General features: G+C 31.0%; 1 protein-coding gene across 1 annotated transcript in view; it reads left to right on the top strand.

Moving 5' to 3' along the window:
* Positions 1-3856: 3856 nt before the first annotated feature.
* LOC145314468 (orphan steroid hormone receptor 2-like) overlaps positions 3857-22488 on the top strand; it is a 30493-nt gene continuing 11861 nt past the window's right edge. The window contains exons 1-2 of the mRNA XM_080154375.1: positions 3857-4177; positions 16500-16891. Of these exons, the coding sequence (XP_080010501.1) occupies positions 4047-4177; positions 16500-16891 (523 nt within the window). The 5' untranslated portion in view covers positions 3857-4046. The remainder of the gene's footprint in view (positions 4178-16499; positions 16892-22488) is intronic.

Here is a 22488-nt window from a genome sequence, read left to right as displayed (position 1 = left end):
TTGGTATGTAATAATGAAAAAATAAGAATACTATAATATATAACCTTGTAAGTAAGATTAAGGAGTCTTTGGTATGTAATACTGAAATAATAAGAATACTGTAATATATAACCTTGCAAGTAAGATTAAGGAGTCTTTGGTATGTAATAATGAAATTATAAGAATACTGTAATATATAACCTTGCAAGTAAGATTAAAGAGCCTTTGGTATGTAATAATGAAATAATAAGAATAATGTAATATATAACCTTGTAAGTAAAATTAAGGAGCCTTTGGTATGTAATACTGAAATTATAAGAATACTGTAATATATAACCTTGCAAGTAAGATTAAGGAGTCTTTGGTATGTAATACTGAAATAATAAGAATACTGTAATATATAACCTTGCAAGTAAGATTAAGGAGCCTTTGGTATGTAATAATGAAATAATAAGAATACTGTAATATATAACCTTGCAAGTAAGATTAAGGAGTCTTTGGTATGTAATACTGAAATAATAAGAATACTGTAATATATAACCTTGTAAGTAAGATTAAGGAGCCTTTGGTATGAAATAATAAAACAATATGAATACTGTAATATATATCCTTGTAAGTAAGATTAAGGAGCCTTTGGTATGTAATAATAAAATAATAAGAATACTGTAATATATAACCTTGTAAGTAAGATTAAGGAGCCTGTAGTAAGTAATAATGAAATAATACTGTAATATATAACCTTGGTTGTAAGATTAAGGAGCCTTTGGTATGTAATGCATGAAAGCACTTTATGGGCCCACCACAGAAGTAAGACAGCAAAACAAGGACAACTTACAGCAAAGTCAGAAAATATAGGAAACTATAAAATCTTTTTATGTATATTTATACATTACATTACATAATTCACATAAAAAAACTTTCCAGCATGGCTATAAAACCAGTTCTCAGCCTTACTGAAAGAACATATATAGCATCGTTTTACAGACAATTTTCTACGAATATGAAAATGAAAAACATCAAATTCATACATTCGGACCCTCGGGGCCAAAAAAAATTGGTTTTATCTTTTAATTTTTCATTTTCATATTCCGGGAAAGCTGTCTATAATACGATGTGATAAATAACAAATAAAGATTATCATAAATCAGAAAAATTTAGGTTTCCTGAATGGCTGGAAAAATTAATTTGTTCTTCTCAGGAATGCTTCCTATAGTGGTTTTAGGCTATTTGTCTTTTAAAAAGGGAAACCGTTTTTAGACTACTTGTAAAGACAGATTAAATAAAGCAGACGTTTGTATTCTAAATAAAGTGGCAAAATAATTAGCTATTCATTAGCCAAGAACTGTAAATATTAAATCTTATGAATAATATCCTTGATTATAGGCATAGTCGCAGTCAGTCAGGCTAAACTCAGCCTAGCAGCCAAGCCCAGGTCAATAGTTAGGTCATCACTGCGGGGGCCTTCCTAAAATAGCTCAGATAACATAGCTGCACATAACACTATTGGGAAAGAGAAGCAAAAAAATTTACTGTCAGGCCATGGTGAATTTTAACTTTAGGCACAATGAGCTATATACGCCTTTTTAGCATTGGCCTTGATTCGGCTCTCCTTTTTTCACTCTTTTTCTCTCTCTCTCTCTCTCTCTCTCTCTCTCTCTCTCTCTCTCTCTCTCTCTCTCTCTCTCTCTCTCTCTCTCTCTCTCTCTCTCTCTCTCTCTCTCTCTCTATCTCTATCTCTATCTCTATCTCTCTCTCTCTCTTTCCAAACTGCCTATCCTTTAACTCTTTTTCAAATATTCATTATTTACAAAATAGTTTTTTTAATGGTATATCAAGCTTTAAAGAAAAAAGGAAGAGTTGATTTTAAATTGGTTGAATATAGGGGATAGATATTTATATTATCATTTGTTTATGGTACGTTTACAAAGATCGTTCGAAAAAGGTAAAAAACAAAATCAAGGGATTTTTGACACCCCCAGCCCGCAATTTTATTCTCTGTGTATAATGACAAGAGAGGGAGGGTATAATGGAATATAAATAATATAGGCCCCATACTTTTATAGACATGATCTCTCATTCCCTTGTTTAAGAACTTTGGGTACTTTTAAGAAATCTTAATTGGGCTGCACAAACTTGTAAAGTGTCCAGTTCCACAATAAGGTAATTTTGTTTCACGTTTTCATTCGAAACCGATTAATATCCGTTGGAACAGAACCGGTTCTCAACCATACGGAAAAATTATGTCTAGCATCGTATTATATCAGGTATAAGGTATAACCAACAAGTGAAATAAATCTTAAATAATATTTTGGGGGCAAATGGAGAGGTAGTCAATTTTACTAAATGTTGCCTCCCCCCCCCCCCCCCAACGACAACTATAGACGTAATAATAATCTATATTCTTTCTTACATTTTTTTCAGAAAACGATGTTGTTTTCCGTTGCATTAAGATCTTTTCAATTTATTTAGAATATTAAGTAATCTATAATACAAAGTAGAACGATGTCTGTCCGTCTGTCTGTTTGTCTGTCCGTCCGTCTGTCCGTCCGTCTGTCTGTCCGTCCGTCCGTCCGTCCCTGAAGATCTCGGTAACCACTGAACCGATCGGATTCTACTCTTCAGGGAATATACCTACTGCTCCTGTGGTGGTTTTAGTCTATTTTCATGGGGGGTAGGACACCCCCAACCCCCCAAAAAAAACAAAAAATCCCCCCCCATTTTTTTTTTTTTGTAGGGGATTTCCTTGGTCCTTTTCGTATTTCGCCCAAATTTTTTTTATCATCTCTTGGGGCAAAGCCCGTAGAGGCTAGGGGCGAAGCCGCTAGTTTTTAATAAAGTGGCAACAAATGACTATGACTATGATTTATATGCTATATTTTGCCTAAAAGGCCTGAAATTTACGTCGACATTGTGCCATTGGATTAGAAACCTACAATATATCTGTAATATCCAATATGCTATTCTAAAAACGACTGCAACAGTTACTTACTGTTTTATTTCTCACTCTGGACAACTTTTATCCAAGTAAATTTTAATGAATATTTTATAAAACCAAAATAATTCCTTATAGTTTTTTTTCAGTGTTAACACACACACACTTACACACGCAGAATCCTAAATGGTAAGCCACAGCCCAAATTCTTAACATAGAGAAAGAAACAGACACCAAATGTTTTATTTAAATCTGGTTAGGCAAGGAGAAAATGAGAGAGGAGAGAGAAGTGGAGAGTGGAGAGAGGGAGAGAAAGAGTTGAGAGAGATTAACCCCTGAGGGCGTAGAAGATAGGCCTAGGAAAGCTAGATAGGCCTATTACGTGAACACTTCTAGGGTTTCATCAGAGAAAGGGGATGGGGTAGGAAGGGGGAGACAGCTGCGGAGAGCTCTCGTAGGAGACAGCAAGTTGTGACCATACACTTACACACACACACACACACACACACACACGCTTACATAGGCAGTCTAGGAGAGTGGCGTGCCGGTAAAAATGGTTATGGTTCAATTAGTTCTGGCTACCGAATATGTGGCGCGACACGGAATTTTTCGCGCATTTTCTGGTAAAAATTGTAACAGGCCGGGGCCAGGTCGTCCGGTCACGGGTACACGACACAGGGGTGAACGCGCACACACATACACTGTCCGATGGTTTTCAGAGAGATGATCTTCTCACCAATTAATTACGCGATTTTTTCATGTAAAAAGATTAAAGCTAGCTTTCAAATAGAAATAATGAAATAGTTTGATTATTTTTTGCTACATTTGTAAGAATCTAGGATTTAAGTGAAAAATTAATTTTAAATGTAATCAAAAAGCTGTTTCAAAACTGTAAAAAAAAACTCGTGTTAGTTACTACTTCATATACTACAAATGGTTCGTGATGTTGGACAAAACAAAATTTAACCAACCAACTTCAGTCGAAGGTCGTGTGTGAAGGAAGACACATGTGCAAATATTATTCACTTATGGAGTAATTAAACATAGTTGACTATTATAAAATATCTAGTGATTAAAAATAAACTGTATGATTTTAAAAACATAAAAAAATTGAAAATTAGTGTTTAGTGACAAAATGACCGCTCGACCTGCCCTTCCATTCCCCTTGTTGAACCCTCCTCCCGGAGGTTTGGGAGGCACTCTTGGGAGTTTGGGGGGCATTCAGTTCCCCCATCTTTCTCCCTTTGTTCACCCGGTTGCTATGAGGTAAACTACTTGTTTTATATTATTTTTTAACTTTTTAAGTATGACAAGACATTCTTTATTTCCATAAATTTTTGGCTTAAAGAACCAATTTTCTTGAGTAAAATATAAGAAAAAAATAATTAATAAAAAATAAGAAAAGAAATATTTCATTAAATTTGATAGAGTAAAATAATTAAAAAATTTAAACTTTTCCTTGTATTTTCAAGTTAATTTACAATACATATATTTAACCCCTAATTGTATTTTAGAAAATCACAAATTTTAAATAATTAATTGAAAAGTTATTAAATGTGTCTAATTTTGATTATAAAAATATGACTTTGTTCACGAGTTACCTATTTAATGTTTTCAAAAACTATTTTTTATCCAGCTGATTGAGTTCTCCCTTTTAAGGAAGCTTCATATAGGTCTGCATTGGTTTTAGGCTGTTTTATTTCTTTTTTTTAGATTTATGCCTTGGGATGGTTTTATACAATTATTTATAAAATCTCTAGATTCTAGGGGCGCTCCAGCAAGCAAGTATTATGAAGTTTTTCTATCCAATGCAGAAGATCTCTTAAATGGCTGAAACATATGTGTTCTACTTTTAAAAGGTTTTTTATTTAGGTTTTAACACTTGGTGTGGTTTTAGGCTAGATTCCATGGGTGTAAAGATCTTTTAAAGCCCCTAAAGGCTAGTGGCGATGTCAATAATAATTTATAATGGCCGAATAATTGATTTACATTTAACGCCTTTGAAAATTGTGTAATTAACCTTTAAGAAGAAGCCAAAAAAAGAAATCTATTGGGTGTAAGTGTTGTTTTACTATAGCAGAAGGACTTGTTTTTTATTCACTTTATAAGATCATAAAATCTTTAAATAAGCAGAGGAGCCGATTTCTTCTGTTAGAACTGTTATTTTTCCATACATATTTTTACACAGGCAGCAGATGTATGAAAAAATAAGCATATTTAATGGTGCAAAACCATATGTTTATAAAACGCTGAATAAATGTTAAAAGTGTATTGATATAGTTTTTTTTACAAGAAACATTGATGCTTTTCAAAATTAATACTATTTTGGCAAACAGTGAAAAATTAATATTCTAGTTAAAGAGGTGTTTACCCCCTAATACCTTGGAATCCCCTAAATTTAGCCCCTTCAAAAGAAAAAGCTTTGACATCCTTACCCGGAGCTGTTACATATGTCGTATCTATTTAACATTTTTCAGATTTACTAATAATTTATTTATAGGCACTACTAATTTGTAAGCTTAAATAAACACTATCAATTGAACTTAATTATGTTTATCGAAACAATTAATGGCTGATTGACAAAGTTAATAAATAAAAGTCTGATTTTTTATCTTTTTTTTAAAGGGTAAATTCAATATATGATATTCAAACCGAATTGTTAAAATTGATTTATTTGTAATTTAAATCTTCCTAGTAAGAAATGTAAGGTTTTTTTTTGTAACATATGATAATGATTTTAATTAAAATTACATATTAGTTCTAGATTATAAAATACGATAAATCTTTTGTGTGATTGCCCTTTGAAAATCGATATGAATAGTAAAAGGCCCCATTGAACTTTTACTAGCCTGGGGGTGCACTTTTTTATTCTACTACTTTTCCTAGTTTATTATGTGTTTCTTTTTTTTATACTGTCACCAAACTTGTTTGGGTCTTTTGCAAAGGTTAAGCTATAAGGCTTAGCTTCTCTGAATTTTTTAACTCTAAGATACATATTCATTCAGTTCTCAATTTGGAAATTAATAAACTCTTACAATAATTTCCATTAATTTCCTATTTCAATATTTTTGAGTAGGGAAGTTGATTTTTTCACGATAAAATAGCCTAAAACCAGCACATGACTCGCATTAGCACAACGCAATCTCTATAGCCTTAATTAGTATCAGACTAACAAACAGAAATGATGGGAAAGGAGTAAGGACTGAACTTGAGTCTAAAAAGCAATCTTTACCTTATTTATATGTGTGTAGTTGGCTTTTGGTGACATGTAAATGAAGTGGATAAGAAAATGTTTTTTTCTTATACACAATAAAAGTAAACATACCTCTTTTAGAATTTGCAAATGCATCTATCGTTGTATTTAAACATCCTTGTCTGTTTACTTTTAATGTATCTGTACTCTTTGATATTTGCTGTGAAAATTTGTTTATTCGACCTTTAAACATGTTTAGATAAACTTTCTGTCTATTTTTCCAATTAAATGTTGAATTAAATGCTGGATTTAAAGTGTGCAATTACCAGACACAACTAGAAGACATTTTAAACTTTTTTTCTTTAGATTTCAACATGACACACTTAACTTTTTTGTACCCCAATTTTCACATCGACTATTACCCTTAAAGAAATATTAGAGTAAAACAATAGAGGGAGAAGGGGTTAAATAACTGTATGACCCCTCCTCTTGGACCCAGTGCCGACTTTTAAATGGGTCTTTGAATATCATTCAACAGCGTTGGGAATATTAACACAGCCAAGTCGCTACAAAAGAGCTGAAAGTAGTTTGCTATCAGACGATAAAGATCCCCAACACTGGATCCAGGTAGTTGTCTGCGTTATACAGACACTTATTAAAGAAATAATATATTATTTAAAATAAAAGTTGATGGCCAAAAAATTCTCATAAAGTAAATCATTTTAGTAAATCAGGTTTGTGTCAACTCTATTTTTCTTTTGGACATGATGCGACAAAAATATTCTTTTTTCTAATTTTGACTTTTCAGCTTTCACAGTAATAGAAACTCTTAAGTAAGCTTTCCAAGGGATAGTACCATCTTTTGAAATGTTTAGCAATTGTTTAAAAAGTTAAGCTTCAGTTACCTTTTTGTATTTTTGACATTTCTATTTTTTCAAATGATAAATGCATGGAAAAATATTGCAAGTAAAGAAAAACCAGCTTCCCCTAAACTTTTTCTCTAGTTAAATGTAATTATTACCACAGCTTTTTTGTTTTTCCTGCAATTTTAGTATAAGTTTTTATTTTTATTTTTTTTTTATTGTTATTTTTATTTTTTATTGTTATCAACCATATATATATATATATTAGCCTGTCCCGGATTTGAAAAATTTTGTTAAAATTTTTGCCCCCAGCCATAATATAGTTGATTTATGCAAAATATTGACCCATGCAAAATATTTTTTCTGTAATGCAAAAATTGCGATGGTACAAGCACTGCAAAGTTTTTAAAATTTGCAAAAAAGACCTGTTTTTAAAGCTCTTGTACCATCTCAATTTTAAATATTTTTACAAAATTTCAATTCTAGTGTGTCTATATAAACCTGAAATTTATCCAAAAAAATGGGGGCAGTCTCAATTCTAACATATAATGGAAGAAGGTGTAGCAAGTAATTTTCCAAAGTAAAAATTGCCAGATTTCATACATAAATAATGGGGTTGGGCTGGAATCGATAGATACAGATATCCGGCTGATTCATAATTCTGGATATCAAGTATTTAGGGTTATATTGACACACTAGAATTGAAATTTCGTAAAAATCTTTAAAATTGAGATGGTACAAACTTTTTAAAATCTGCAAAAAGACCGTCTTTAAAGCTTTTGTTTCATCTCAATTTTAAAGATTTTTATGAAATTTCAATTCTAGTGTGTCAATATAAACCTAAATACTTAATATCCAGAATTATAGATCAGCCGGATATCTGTATCCATCCAATCCGGCCTAACCCTATTATTTGTGTATGAAATCTGGCAATTTTTACTTTGAAAGATTACTTGCTACACCTTTGTCCTTCATATGTTAGAATTGAGACTGCCCCCATTTTTTTGGGTAAATTTCAGGTTTATTTTGACACACTAGAATTGAAATTTTTTAAAAATCTTTAAAATTGAGATGGTACAAGAGCTGTAAAAACAGGTCTTTTTGCGAATTTTAAAAATTTTGCAGTGCTTGTACCATCGCAATTTTTGCATTACAGAAAAAATATTTTGCATGGGTCATTATTTTGCATAAATCAACCATATTATGGCTGGGGGCAAAAATATTAACAAAATTTTTCTAAAACGGGACAGGGTAATATATATATAACAATATATAAGGGTGATGTATCATTATTGAGTCCAAAGCTATTGAAACAGATAAAGGAAGGATTATATAATTTTTTGTGACATCTCTAATGAGAACTTTTGAGTGTCCGTTTAAAATGAAATTATCTCAGCATGACCAGTGAAAAACCTTTTTAGAAGTAACTACTTTACTCTTGGTGAAAAATAAACCTTTAAAATCTTTTTATAAAACCTTTAAATTAAACTTAAACCTTTTTTCATTTATAGTTAATACCATAGAAATTTTTCTAATCTAATGATGACCTTTTAAACTTAAGCTTATCGTTTTACAGTTTTCATTGATTTATATCTCTCTTTTTGATAATAAAGGTTAAAAATAGAGTCAGAAAAGAGTCTAGTCCAAAAATATAGTGATATGTTAATGGATGATAAATTAAACTCCCCATTCCCTCACAATTATGATATAAACAAAATTACTCCTATGTAAGAAAAGTTTTAATAATATTAATTTAGATATCTAATCCTGATGCAAAGATTCCACCAAGACCTATCTAACTATTAGAAGAATTAGGAATCTTACATTTTTCCATGTTCCCACTCTCTCTGCAGAATTTAATCTTATGTTTCCTGGATTATAGCGCTGTTTTCTTTACAAATGGCTGCACCCTTAGCCCCTAAAGACATCTTGATAAAATAGATGAAAACCTGCCTAATATTCAAAGCTTACATGAAAATGAAAAGCGAGATGTAAACAAACAGATAAAAAGACTATATATTATAGATTTAAGTTATAATTGATCTATAATATGTTTAGATTCTATATTAATTTATAAAAAGTTGTTATGTACCTTCCATACTTCTCTCAATCTGTCTATATTTTAAAAATTGTTGTTTTAGATACGATAATATTGTAAGTATATTGATAGTGGGGTAGCACGGCATGGATAGATGACATTTGTTTTCCTTCTCTTTGACCTTTACCATATCTTTTATTACGGAAAAAAAAACTCCTATTGTCTCAATTTACTTTAAAAGTACATAATTTACGATAGATTACATATAAGTTTGATGATTTTAATCAAAATATTTACTTATTTAATAAACTTTTATTATTTAACGTTTTGTTTAGAATTAGAAGTCCAACTTATTTGGACTTCTTGCTTACTTAACTTTGGAATTGAGTATATTAAATAGATAATTGTTTCTGTTAAATACTTTTATTACAATCAATGACCCATGCTTTGATGTAATTACTATTTTAACCATTAGCGGCTTCGACCCTAGCCTCTAGGGGCTTTGCCCCAAGAGGTGATCAAAAAAGTTAAAGTGAAATTCGTAAAAAAAGGACCAAGGAAATCTTCTATAAAAAAAGGACCATGAAAATCTTCTAAAAAAAAGTAAGGTTATTTTAGTTGTAGAATTGCGTATCTATTTTCTAATTTTATTATGAAAACAAAAAGACCAATAAAAATCATGAGGGGCAATATAAAGAGGTAAATTTTGTTCCCTTTGCAGCATATCTATTATTATACTCTAATATCTAAACCAACAAAGTCAACGAATTGGAAAGCAAAGCAAAGGCAAAGGCATTCCTAAGCAAATAATAGCATGACACTTAACTTTTCAGGGAAACATACAAATGTTCTTATATAGAATCTTATAGGAGGGCATGAAATGTTTTTGGTGAAGTCTTTTGGTCTGATATGTAATGCATTATTATATCAAACATTTTGTATTTGTCACTATTCCTTATCACCTTTTAAATACCATCTGAAATGGCAGGTGTCCTACTCTAATCCACAAATTTGATTTCTAAATTAGTGAATTCATTGAAAGCAAAAAATATTCTTTTATAGTAGAATATTAGTTTGGATATTTATCCTTTAATTCTATTAAAAACCTTTGATTCTCAGAATACAAATGACTGTCTTAAGTTGCTCTTCATAAAATCAGAAGGCCAATCTTAAAAGAAAGGGAAGGTGGGTTGAAAACTTAAATAAGAGGGGGTATTGTTTAATCTTCAACATGCCCCCCCAAGCAGATGAAATGACCATACAGGGGCGGGGTAGTAACAAGCCCCTCTTTTAGTGATTGCATGAGTTGAGTTAAGTAGAGTATGCCCTTTACATTTTGAATACATTCAAATTCTGATTGTCACACTTTAACTTTTCTTAGTTCTTCTAAAATATATCTATAGTACCCTAATATTAAACTATATGTCCATAATTCTTAATAAAACTTAAATCAGAATTAGACCTTTTTCCAATACTGACATTTTTACTTTCGCAGTCAGCACAATTTATTAACAGCACAATCAACCTGATGCGGCGTACATATTAGTAAAACAATTTCTTAGTATTAAACTAAAATATGTGCTGATTTAATTGTACATATAATAGAAGTGTTTACCGTGTTTAATTGAGTATACAATACTTTAGAGAAGAATAATTATCAAATCAAAATTTTAAATCATAGATAGACAGGGAGAAAGAGATAGGCAGGGATCGGAAGCCTCACATAAGCCGCGCATAAGCCTCAGTTTTAAACCTGCTTGTGAGCAGAAAAAAAAAATTTCAGAAAGAAGGATTGTCTGCTAAAGAGCCGTTTTATACATCCAGCTGAATTTTATAGTGATAAAATGACGATTTCACTGAGGCTTACACGCGGCTTACGTGAGGCTTCCGATCCCTGGAGATAGGCTTTATCTGTCATAGCAAAGCTACTCTATAATTGATTTTTTGTACACTACATATTAATCAACAAATTACGATCAAAATAAAACCATTTACTGTATGTATCATTCTGTAAACAATACAATGCTTTTTATTCTGAGCTTCTATAGATTTTCTTCCATTGTATTATGTCCATAAACCACCCGAAGACTAATATCAAACTTCCCTAAAAAAATAAAGCATAAAACTTCATTTCTTTACAGGTGAGGTTCATTAAGTTATAAACATAAAGACATGAAAAATCTACTAAAATTGAGGGGTTATTTACATATCTTTTCACCCCCTACAGAATAGGAATTTTATTTACTTTTGATTTGAAGTTGTCAATTAGTTGAAATTAGTTAAACTACAAATACTTAATTACCAACAATTTTTCAACAATCTCTGTAACAATATTTGGGGAATGGTTTAAGAAAATAATAAACATAGAATAATAAGAATTGAAAAAATCCATAAATAGAGATACATAAGCATGGCCGTAAATGAAGATAATAGGAAGCCTGTCTGTTTGTTTGCACCGAAGAAACTCACTAACCGGTAAACTAATATGGTTCTCATTTACAATGTTTCTTGTCGTGGGTACTAGAAACTATTGGGGGTGGGGAGGACCACCACCATCCCAAAAGAAATCGCCTCTAGAATGAAGGGTAAGGAGGGTCAACTTCAATCTCTCTCCTCTTCCAGTGCATCTAAATGCCTTTAGGGGCTTAGTCGCTAGTAACATGTAAAGAAATGAAAATAGCATAAAAATATAACAGGCAGATACATACGGAGTAAATTAAAGAGTGACTACGCTTGTATGGGGGTGGCTAGTTGTATTTAAATGTAGATTGTACTCTGGAATGACCAATAGTGGCCACTATATTTAATATACATTTTTTTAAACAGCAAAAGTTGATTACACTAGCACCCAAAGTTTTATGATAACGAATTCTTATTCGTTGGCAAAAACTTTATAGTCTTTTATTGAATTTTGATTGGTTGGTTCATTCAGTTTAGTGTCCAAACATTTTATCCACTAATTGTATTCTACAGGAGGGACAATTATTGGGGATGTTCATCAATTTATAGGCCATTGTCTATTCCTTTTGAACCCTAAAAATTTATGTCACATACAAAAAGTACATAAAATTATTGTCTAAAATTGGGGATTACTGAGAAAACATGACAGAGTGACATAATTAATTTAAACCAACAAACACTCTATTCAAAAACAGAGCCAACGTTTTGACAACATTAAAAAAATTAAACTACTTTTAGAACTTTGGTTTAAACAGATATAGGGATTTTAATGAAATTTGAGAGCTTTTGTTCTATAGTTGATGTATATTAGGATTTCAAAATAAATCATTTTAAAAAATTTAAAAGAATGATTTAATTATTACATAAACTGCGTTTAAAAAGTATTAAATATATCAAAGATTCTGAAAAAAGTAGTAGAACATGCAAAACAAAAGAAGATCAAACCAAAATGTGTAGGTATATTGCTTGATTTTTCTTTCGTTGTATGCTACTTGCGGATGCGCCCCTAGCATCTAAGGGGTCTGAAATTAAAGGGGATAAAAAAAAAAGCTTAAAACCATCCCAAGACCTAAATCTAAAAATGAAATAGCCTAAAACCTTTATGAAATAGGTAAATGAAAAAAAACTTTACTACTTTATATCATAGTATAGATTTATTTTCCAAATACTTGAACCTATCTTTGTATTTGTAGGATGACATTTAGGCATGAAAAAAGTCGTGCCCTGCCCTTTTCCAAAATTAAACCAAAACCAAACTAACTTTTTTAGTGAATATATCAGATTTTCCTCACACAGCTAGATGCCTCTTTTCAGCTTTGTTTCTATTTTTACTTCACGCCATTTGTGTTCTTTAAATTTTTGGTTCAGCTACTAAAATAATTCCATGCTATTCTTTAGTTGGCATTTTGGCTCTAAAACTTTGGGTACTTTTATTGAATTTTGATTGGTTGGTTCCCCAACCTACGGTTTACATATTTTCAAACATTAATCTATAGATGGGGTAATTTTGTTTATTATAATTGGAGATTTATCTCCATTGTCCTATCTATTAAATTCCTATTTTCTATCTTTCTGTTATTTTGCTACTAATGAATGCTACGGTCCTTGTTTAGTTTTTATTCATTACTAGCATGAAGGTTTATATTCAATTCTAATCCCATTACTAAAATTTCATAATAAAACTTGATGAGTCATTTACATGAATTTTTTTGTAATATGCTTAAATTTAAATTTAAATCCTGCTAAGTGGAAAACATTAGATACCATTGATTTCAAAATATTTTAGTTATGCTTTAATTGTTTTGTCCTATTTTTGTTTTTAAAATTCATTTTACTCTTTTAGAAAGGCTTCTTAATGATTTTAATCTTTGTGTATCATATAATGTTTGTGTATTTACATGTAATGAAAAAAACTTCCTAAAACCAGGGATCTAAAGGGATAAGACTATAAATTTATAAATATACACAAAATTACCCCATCTGTAGATTACAATTAGTAGTTGAAATGTTTGGATACTCAACTTAATGAACCAAGCAATCAAAATTCAATAAAAGTCCCCAAAGTTGTTAAGCCAATGAATAAGAAAAAGTTATTATAAAACTTTGGGGACTGGTGTAATTAACAGCTTTTTGTTTACTTAATTCCTGTCCTAAAACACATATTCTAACAAAAAGTATTGTTGCTTAAATTTCATAATGTTTTGAATAGGGACACTTATTACCACATAAAACATCTGCTGAAGAAATAATTGCTTGTTATTAAACTACGTACAAATTTCATTGAGAAATTTTGAATAGAAATTTTTGTAGGATTGGTTATTGCGTTACATTACAAAGGAGTAGATTAATTTTATTTTAATCATGCCTGGCCCATTCAAATTCAAACTATTCAGGGTGAAAATGTATTCTGACGAGCAACGGAAAAGAAACTTTTTGGGGCCTCATTTCTTGATTCAATTGTTAACCTTCTGTATAGGGAAGAACAGAAAATATCCTAGAACCATCCCAGAACCAATGTAATACTTCCTTAAAATTAAAACTCAATCAATTCAGTGATAAGCAGAACAAAAATTACATTAATACTTTGGGACATATGGTTTAAACTACATTTGAATATGTAATATGAGCTTATAAATCTTTTCAGTCCTGATAATGATGAAACAATTTTTTTAAAGATATCCTTCCTTATCCTTGGTCATGTAAAAGCAAAATGTCAAAAGATACTAGGCCTAAAAGCCTGCTTTCCCCTCTTTACTACTACTTCTTCTTCCCAAGGCCTAACCATTCTCCATGCTAGCTCCTTTCTTCCTTAATAAACACCTCCATTTAGCTCCACCCATCCATCTTGGTGTTATCCTATAAACTAAAAAAATCTCCATACCCTTTAAAAAGTTTTTCTTCTTGCGAAACATGGTGCTCTTTCGTTTTCGCAAAAAACCTTTAAAGATAAACCTTTTATTAAACATAAAGTTTCAATTAGGTGTAATAAGTAAGTTAAATCTAAAAACATTTAAAGCTCAAAATGGAATACATAAAAAATAGTTAATGATAAAAATGAATCCGCGTAATTTTGTGAACACCGTACACAACACAACATTGCGATTTTTCCATTGCACACTGCAAACTTTTGAGTGTACAACACACAGTGTGTCGCCTCTAGGGGGCAAGGGAAGGTGGGGGAGAGGTCTAGTAATTTGGGTGCAAACTCTCAGTAACCCCCCCCCCCCCTCCCCTCTTTTTTCTGGTTATTGTGTAATAGGCAAATTGCATTTTCAGGGGAGGTAGACTTTTTTTTAACAAAGGGGAAAGGGCAAATTTCGCGCTGTTAATGGTAATAGTTGTAAGAAGAAACCTTTTTTTTTCAGTCATCCATGCAAATGCCTACGTAATCACCTGCTTTCTTTCCCCTTTCTAATGTCATCCACAGTACTTCCCCCCCTGCCTGCCCTAAGGCCTTCCTCTTTTGATATCAACAGGCTGTGCTATGCTGTGCTGTGCTTTCTCTAGGCTGGCGAATGACCATGGCAAAAAAAGTAAAATTGTTGCCGTAAATAAATGTTGAAACTATCATCCTTGCTAATAGCTTTTTCTACATTTTATATACGCTTTTACATACACTAAGTACTTATAGTAGTTTTTACTTAAAGGATGCAAAGAAATAGTTTAATGGATTATTGTCAAAAAATCCTTATGTAAAGTAGGAAGCTTTTTTTTTGTCTGTTCATTGAGATATCGCAAACAACTAAACCTTTTAAATTTTCAAAATAAGTTTGTTTCAAAAGCTTTGTTGGTCTTTAATAGATAAAAAAATCAAAAGCTTTCAGAATTATTTGCACTTGTCCCATGAAAAAAAAGACACTTTTAACTTTTCTGTATAAAGAAAAACAGACGATCAAATATGTATTTAGGATACATGTTGTTCCTCCATTTACTTAATTTCGCTGTTAGGGCTTTTTATTTGCCACCTTTTAGAAAATAATCATGATTATCACTGCATCCCAAAACATATAACAATTGCAACATTATAGCCCTAGGGAAAGGATACTAAAATAAAAAAATGCGGGAGACAAAACGTAAAAATTTATTGCACAAAAATTACATACTATTTATATCATCAGGGGTGAAGATAAAAGTATATTGAACAAAAAGAGATTTATTTTTAGTATTAAGTCGGTTTGTCAGTCTTTCTTCCGGTCTCTAAGACTATATGTCTGGGCATGGTTAAGAAAGTCCAATTGGCTTGAGAAATCAAATAAACGTTATGTACACCTATAAAGCTTCCCTAAAATGGAAAAATCTATCAGTTCAGTAGATTCAAATTTTTAAACTACAGACAAAAAAGCATACTACCGAATATAATAGAAGAAAAATTAGTCAATAAGGTTAAAAATTCATGAATAAGGTATTGAAAAAATTTAATAATTCTATGATAACATACAACCAATTGTTTTTTTTTCTTTACATACCTATCCCTTAATTCGGGCTACAAGTGCACCTATACAGCCATGACTATCCTTAAAAATAATTATTTCACGGCAACACAAATACATAACATCATAACAACCACAAAAATAACTTTAATTAATTCTCATGCTCATAGCACACAGATAAGTATTAAATATATAAATTGAACTCAAAGCTAAAGTTACTATTAGAAAAGCGTTAAAATGTTGATAAAGATTTAAAAAATTTTGGACATAATTTCAACTTTAAAATCACCAAAATAAACTATTTAGCTTGCAAACAATATGTCAGTTTTGAACAATTTTATTAGAGAGAATTTAGTCGATATAAACAATTAATCAAATATTTTTTCTAGTTTTATAAAATTTTTTTTTAATGCTACACCCTCTTCTTGCTTATGCCCCATAGGCTATAAATACTTTTTTGCAAATGCAATGAAACTTTCAAGCTGGGAACATTTTTCAACATTTCATTACGTCATAATTGAATATATACTTTATATTTTATTACTTTTTAAAATTAGAAAAAAAATGGCAATTGATTATTCAATATAGCGTATTTTATTTTCAGAAATTGGCAAGAAAATTTGAAAAGACTGCAACGTCCCGAGATCTCAATGAGCATCCGCCCGCCGACCTCCAGCGACCTGGCCCTGCTGAACAGCCTGCCCAGAACACAGATCAGCCTGTCCGTCCGCCCGACGGCGGCACTATGCGCCGGAAATGGCGACAACAAATCCTCCGGTTTGGAGATGAAACCCGAAGTTTGTATAAAACCCGCCTTTAAACTTGAAGATGAATCGGGCGTGTTGAATTTATCCAAAGGCAGCGAAACTGGTTGGTCCCCGCCCCCAGCTTCACCCGACACAATGCGACCATCGCCGCCGCGATCCCCGCAGGGCTATCGCCCGCCAAGCTACACAAGTGTCGAGATTTGTGTTGTGTGTGGAGACAGAGCTTCAGGTAGAATTTTGAATTTTTTTTTCCAGAATGGATTAGAACCGGTTCTAAGCCATACTAAAAAATCACGTATGATATCGTATTATATCCAGTTTTCTACGAATATTAAAATAAAAATCATGATCTTAAAACCAGATTTGTTCAATTTTATATACTTGGAAAGCAGTTTATAATACGATGCTATAAATGACTATCAAATAGGCGATGCGCTTGTTATCGACATAATAACCTTGTTTTTTATTTTAACATACCGCGTTTAAAAATATTTATTTTCCTTAAACTTAAATTTCCATGACATATGTGTAATATAATGTGTATTGGGTTATAAATGCTAGTGTACAATCACTCCCGTACATTTATTAACAATCAATTTATTAGAACCGCAAATTATGTTAACAGCACAAACTATACCCTCAACTATTACTTCATTTAAACAATCGATATATTATTACTTGGATGTTGCACAAGATTTTCAAGTACTTTGATAAAGTGATGCTCGCAGCTGGCTACAGAAAATACACTTATCTACCCCCTTTACCCCATTTCCTTTCCTTCTTACTGGATGAACAGACTGACCAATAAATGGGGTCCCTATTAGCAAGGTAAATTAACAACAAATATCTCCCGTCATCATATCCACGTATATACTATATCCATTCTTTAAACACTTTCACTTTATTTGCTATTCTGACGAAACACTGAGCGGATGTAACAATATGCAGAAATGATTTCACACCATAAATAAGATATTTAAGTGTCAAGAATTTGTTGCTGTTTAAAAAAGTTCATGTCAGCGCAATTATATGTCATAACACGGTCATATTACTAGTAAGTAACAATTTAAATCAGAAAGTATATTAATTTTTGTTGACTTACCATTTCAATTTTTTTATTTGGCAATCATTATTCACTTTATGAATACAGCCTTATGTTGATATGATAACAGCACACATTCTTAAAGAATGCATAATTGTGTAAATTAACATTTGAAAATTGGTAGAAAAATTGAAATATTGCATAATTCTAATAAAAAAGTATTTTTTTTTCATACAGCAAAGCATTTTAGTGGCCATATTAGGAAAGTTATTTTGTTAAGAACCAATTATAATGTCAGTTTAGGCACCAAAATTTAGCTTCAAAGTCGGTAGATTAGGCCATCTTTCCTTTTAAAATCATCTCTTTTAAGAATTTACCTATTTTTAAAAAGTTTTATTAAAAGAAAATAAAATATTTTCCTATTTTAAAAGGAAAAAAAGTTTTGTGATTTTTTTACTGGGAATTTTTAATCATCCTCCCAATCCCTTTATAATAGCCTAAAACCTGCAAGGAACATTGCACTTCCCTGAAAATTATTAAAGCATATGGGGGTTGTTTTGTCAGCATACATTTTACATACCTTAGAACCGACATGACATATGCTTTTCTGATAACAACAAAATACAACATTTTTTTATTATTGTTAGAAGATAATTTGTTTGTGTGTTAAAAAAAAGAACAAGAATGAAAAAATCCACAAATATTGGGATAAAAACCTAAAATTCTCCAAGCTAGCTCCATAATAATTTTTAAGGTACAGAAAAACGTTCAAAATTAAGAATATGTTTTCAAATGCTTCAAAAATTCAAAGGAAAGATTAAAGAGGAGTGGGGTGGTTGAGGAGGGGGAGGGGGAATGACCCAGCTGCATTAAAGTCTAAAAACCTTTCAACATATTGAAACCTACACATAATCAGCTACACAGCACAGTATTCTAGATATTAATTTGTGGAACAAGAAAGGCAAAAAAACTGTTAAAATTGGCAGATTTAAAAATTATTTTAACTTGAGATTATTAATAGTTATTTATCGGATCGAATTATGGGCAGCTTTCTGCGGATTTAAAATTAATGAATGATTAAAACCACATTTGTTAGCACATGGAGGCTGAAGGCCCCAGCTAATAAAACTGGTATTGATTTATGTTTAATATTTAATTTTATTCAAATATTCGTGGAAAATTGACTGTAATACGATGGTGTTTTGTTTAAATGTTCCAGAAAATTTGTCCTAATCACTGAACATAACACACAAACATACGCGCACACACACACACACACACACACACACAAACCCTAAGAATGTTAAGAGGTTCTTGAACGACCACGACCTGACTCAACATAGGTACACTTCACTTTTATACATTGTCATCCATACCCAGGGATATAGGGACCTGACTATACATAGGTACACTTCACTTTTATACATTATCATCCATACCCAGGGATATAGGGACCTGACTATACATAGGTACACTTCACTTTTATACTTTGTCATCCATACCCAGGGATATAGGGACCTGACTATACATAGGTACACTTCACTTTTATACATTGTCATCCATACCCAGGGATATAGGGACCTGACTATACATAGGTACACTTCACTTTTATACTTTGTCATCCATACCCAGGGATATAGGGACCTGACTATACATAGGTACACTTCATATTTATACATTATCATCCATACCCAGGGATATAAGGACCTGACTATACATAGGTACACTTCATATTTATACATTATCATCCATACCCAGGGATATAGGGACCTGACTATACATAGGTACACTTCATATTTATACATTATCATCCATACCCAGGGATATAAGGACCTGACTATATATCGATCAAGCAATTAAAAAGAAATTTTGGCACCGCAAAAAGGAATATATTAGGTGGTAATTAAACCATAATAATTGCTATACCTATATTCCTGATTTAGTTCTATCATGGTTTAAACATTTTATCTAACTAAAAATAAGAAAAATGTCAACTCATTCTGGATGATATAGTAGAATATATCTTTAAATCAGAAGCTAAGATGGGCGAAAATTTAACAATTTGAATGGAAATTAAGCTTTTTCTACCCTTTTTTATGAGCAAAACTATAAGTCTTACTTGTTGGTTTGTCTGTCTGTCATCTTTCAGAAAAATATGGATTTTTATTTCTCAGCTACTATGAAATTTCTTTGAATTTGTTTAAGTTACAAAAAATCAACGGACAAAATTGTCATAAAGCAAAAAAAATTGTAACTTGACATTTGATAAAGTTTTCTTTTACTTCTGATAAAAATAATTTTTCAATAGGAGTGGAAGATTAAAAATTATAATTATCAAAAAAATCCGCCCATCTGTCTAAATTTGGTATGAAATGAAATGAAGGTGGGACTTAACACTTAGGAGAATGACTCAAGAGAGGGGTCACTTTTAAATGTAAGAGCTATTTTAAGAAGCTTCAAGACATAGATAGATAGAAATACTTTTTGCTGGATTATTTTTTTGTGAGTGGGGGGAGGCAAAGAGGGGTTAATTAAGATTTTTTACCACATTGAAAAAATACTATCGACATGCAATTTCAATAGCTTTTGTCGACTATATGGTGTAAAATAAAGGTGGTCATTGATGACATATCATCCATAAAGACTTTTTTTAAAAACATTATTTATTAAATCAAATAACAATTGTCATTGCTGACAAATTATCGACATAACGATATTCTTCTAGCATTTTATTAATTACATTACAATAAATAACACAAAAAGTTTTTTTTAGTTTTTTTTTACCTAGAACATAAAAAGATCCCTTTTTATGCTGTAGAGAATAAAATTTTGATTGAACAGATTTTTAATGTTGATACATAAATCCTATTCAACATTATCAAAAGCCTTTCAAAATTTCCTCCCTTAAAAGCAGGTATAGGGTCCAGTATATGGAAAAACAAATGATGTTATATATTGAAAGATTTTATTTTACGGTCATATGATTATGTTCACTCTCTTTCTGCGCTTGATGGCTTGGACTATTAGACAAAAGATTTGCAGTAAAAGGGCTGGTCGTCTCTAAGAATTAGGATAATAATTGCCAAAGTATCTGATTATAAATTGATGGTTTAACAAAAATTAACGTATATATTTTTTTATATCCACTTGAATTTTAATCTATATTTTGTTTTCCAGCATGGCTTTGAAACCGATTAATATCCGCTGTATTAGAATATACTGAAAAATCATGTATTGCATAGTATTACAGACATCTTTCCACGAATATTAAAATAAAAAACGTAAAATTTATACCTGTTTTGTTAGCTCGGGCCTTCCACTCCTCGCAGCTAGTAAAACGGGTTTTAACCGTATACTCTTTTATCTTAATATCCGCGGAAAGCTGTATATAATACCATGATAAAGAACTACACTAAATATTTGTCTATGTCACAGATTAATAGCACAAAGATATGATAAGTCGACACCTTTAGGTGGGGATAATGCAATGATAAATAGTTCTTTAACATAATATCAACAAGGATATAAACAACCATAGCCAACAAACATTAGAGATAGAATATATAGACTGATCAATCAAGTTAAGACACTAAACCTATTTATATATAGATAGGCATAGTATAAACATATATGGCATTCATATCTTTTTTGGGATTTAAATTATCTTTTTTAAATATCTAAAATGTTCGAGATCTGTACTAAAATAATACAGGAAAGATTAATATCATTAATATAAATGAAGGAATCTAATCCATATAGAAAGCAATGTGCATAGTTTGATTTATGAAAAATTGTAGTTTATGGGTGTAGTGAGAGGTAAACAGATCTATGCACCCAGTACAGTAAACTGGTTCAAAATCCATCAAAGTCTAAATGTACTATAAGTGATTTTAAAATAATAAAAAATAATATCTAACAGTCTAGCTAGGTCTTAATACTCCTTCTAACTTGACTTTTAGTTTAGATAACTGCAAGATAGTTATATTACAATTACTGTATAAATCTTCCTAAATTCAAATTTTGTGCCATGCTATTACAAATAGCTCTAAATCCAAGCCAAAAGTATTCCCGCCCTAGGTTTAACACCTAGCATTTAAAAGGAACTTCATAAGAATTCCAAGATAACTTTAATGAATTTTTATTTGAAATAATAGTATGGATGAAAGTTTGTTTATTTATTTCTGCTTTCAAACGACTTTTTAAAGTAAGATTGTAATTGGGTTTTTAGTAATAGTTCAAAATTAAAAGAATATAGTTTAGCTTTTATAGTAAAGATTAACTCATTGAGAGGATGAATTTGATATTCAATTTTGTTCTGATGCCAGAAAACTTATTAGATTTGATAAAAAATGTCAAAAATTTTTGTGTTTTAAAGGTTTTATTTGAATTTTTTCAATACAGTTATTGACTAAAAAATTTCTTACATCGTTGACTGTCTCTTTAAATCACATGTATCTTCATATTCTTATTCACTTTTGCATCCAAACTCCATGTGCTGTGCATTTATTTGACTTTTAAAAAGCACATTTAGTTTAGATAAGGGTGGATAAAGTGTAGGCAAATGTTGTTTAATGGCAATCTTTTTGATAAAACTCATGTATAAACAATGATTATTTTAACATATAACTGTCAGGGACAAAAATGAGCACTGTATATTGTAGGGGGAAAATAGAAAAGTTTTATATGAAAATTAATGGGAAAACAGAGCATAGTATTACACCTAAGCATACAAACTAACAAAAATTTCCTAGGTCAAATATGATCATTTATAGCTACAAACCTGC

Source organism: Acartia tonsa, chromosome 3 (assembly GCF_053477335.1).
Source record: "Acartia tonsa isolate MP-2025a chromosome 3, ASM5347733v1, whole genome shotgun sequence".
NCBI classification, from domain to species: Eukaryota; Metazoa; Arthropoda; class Copepoda; order Calanoida; family Acartiidae; genus Acartia; species Acartia tonsa.
This window is presented reverse-complemented; position numbering and strand designations above follow the sequence as displayed.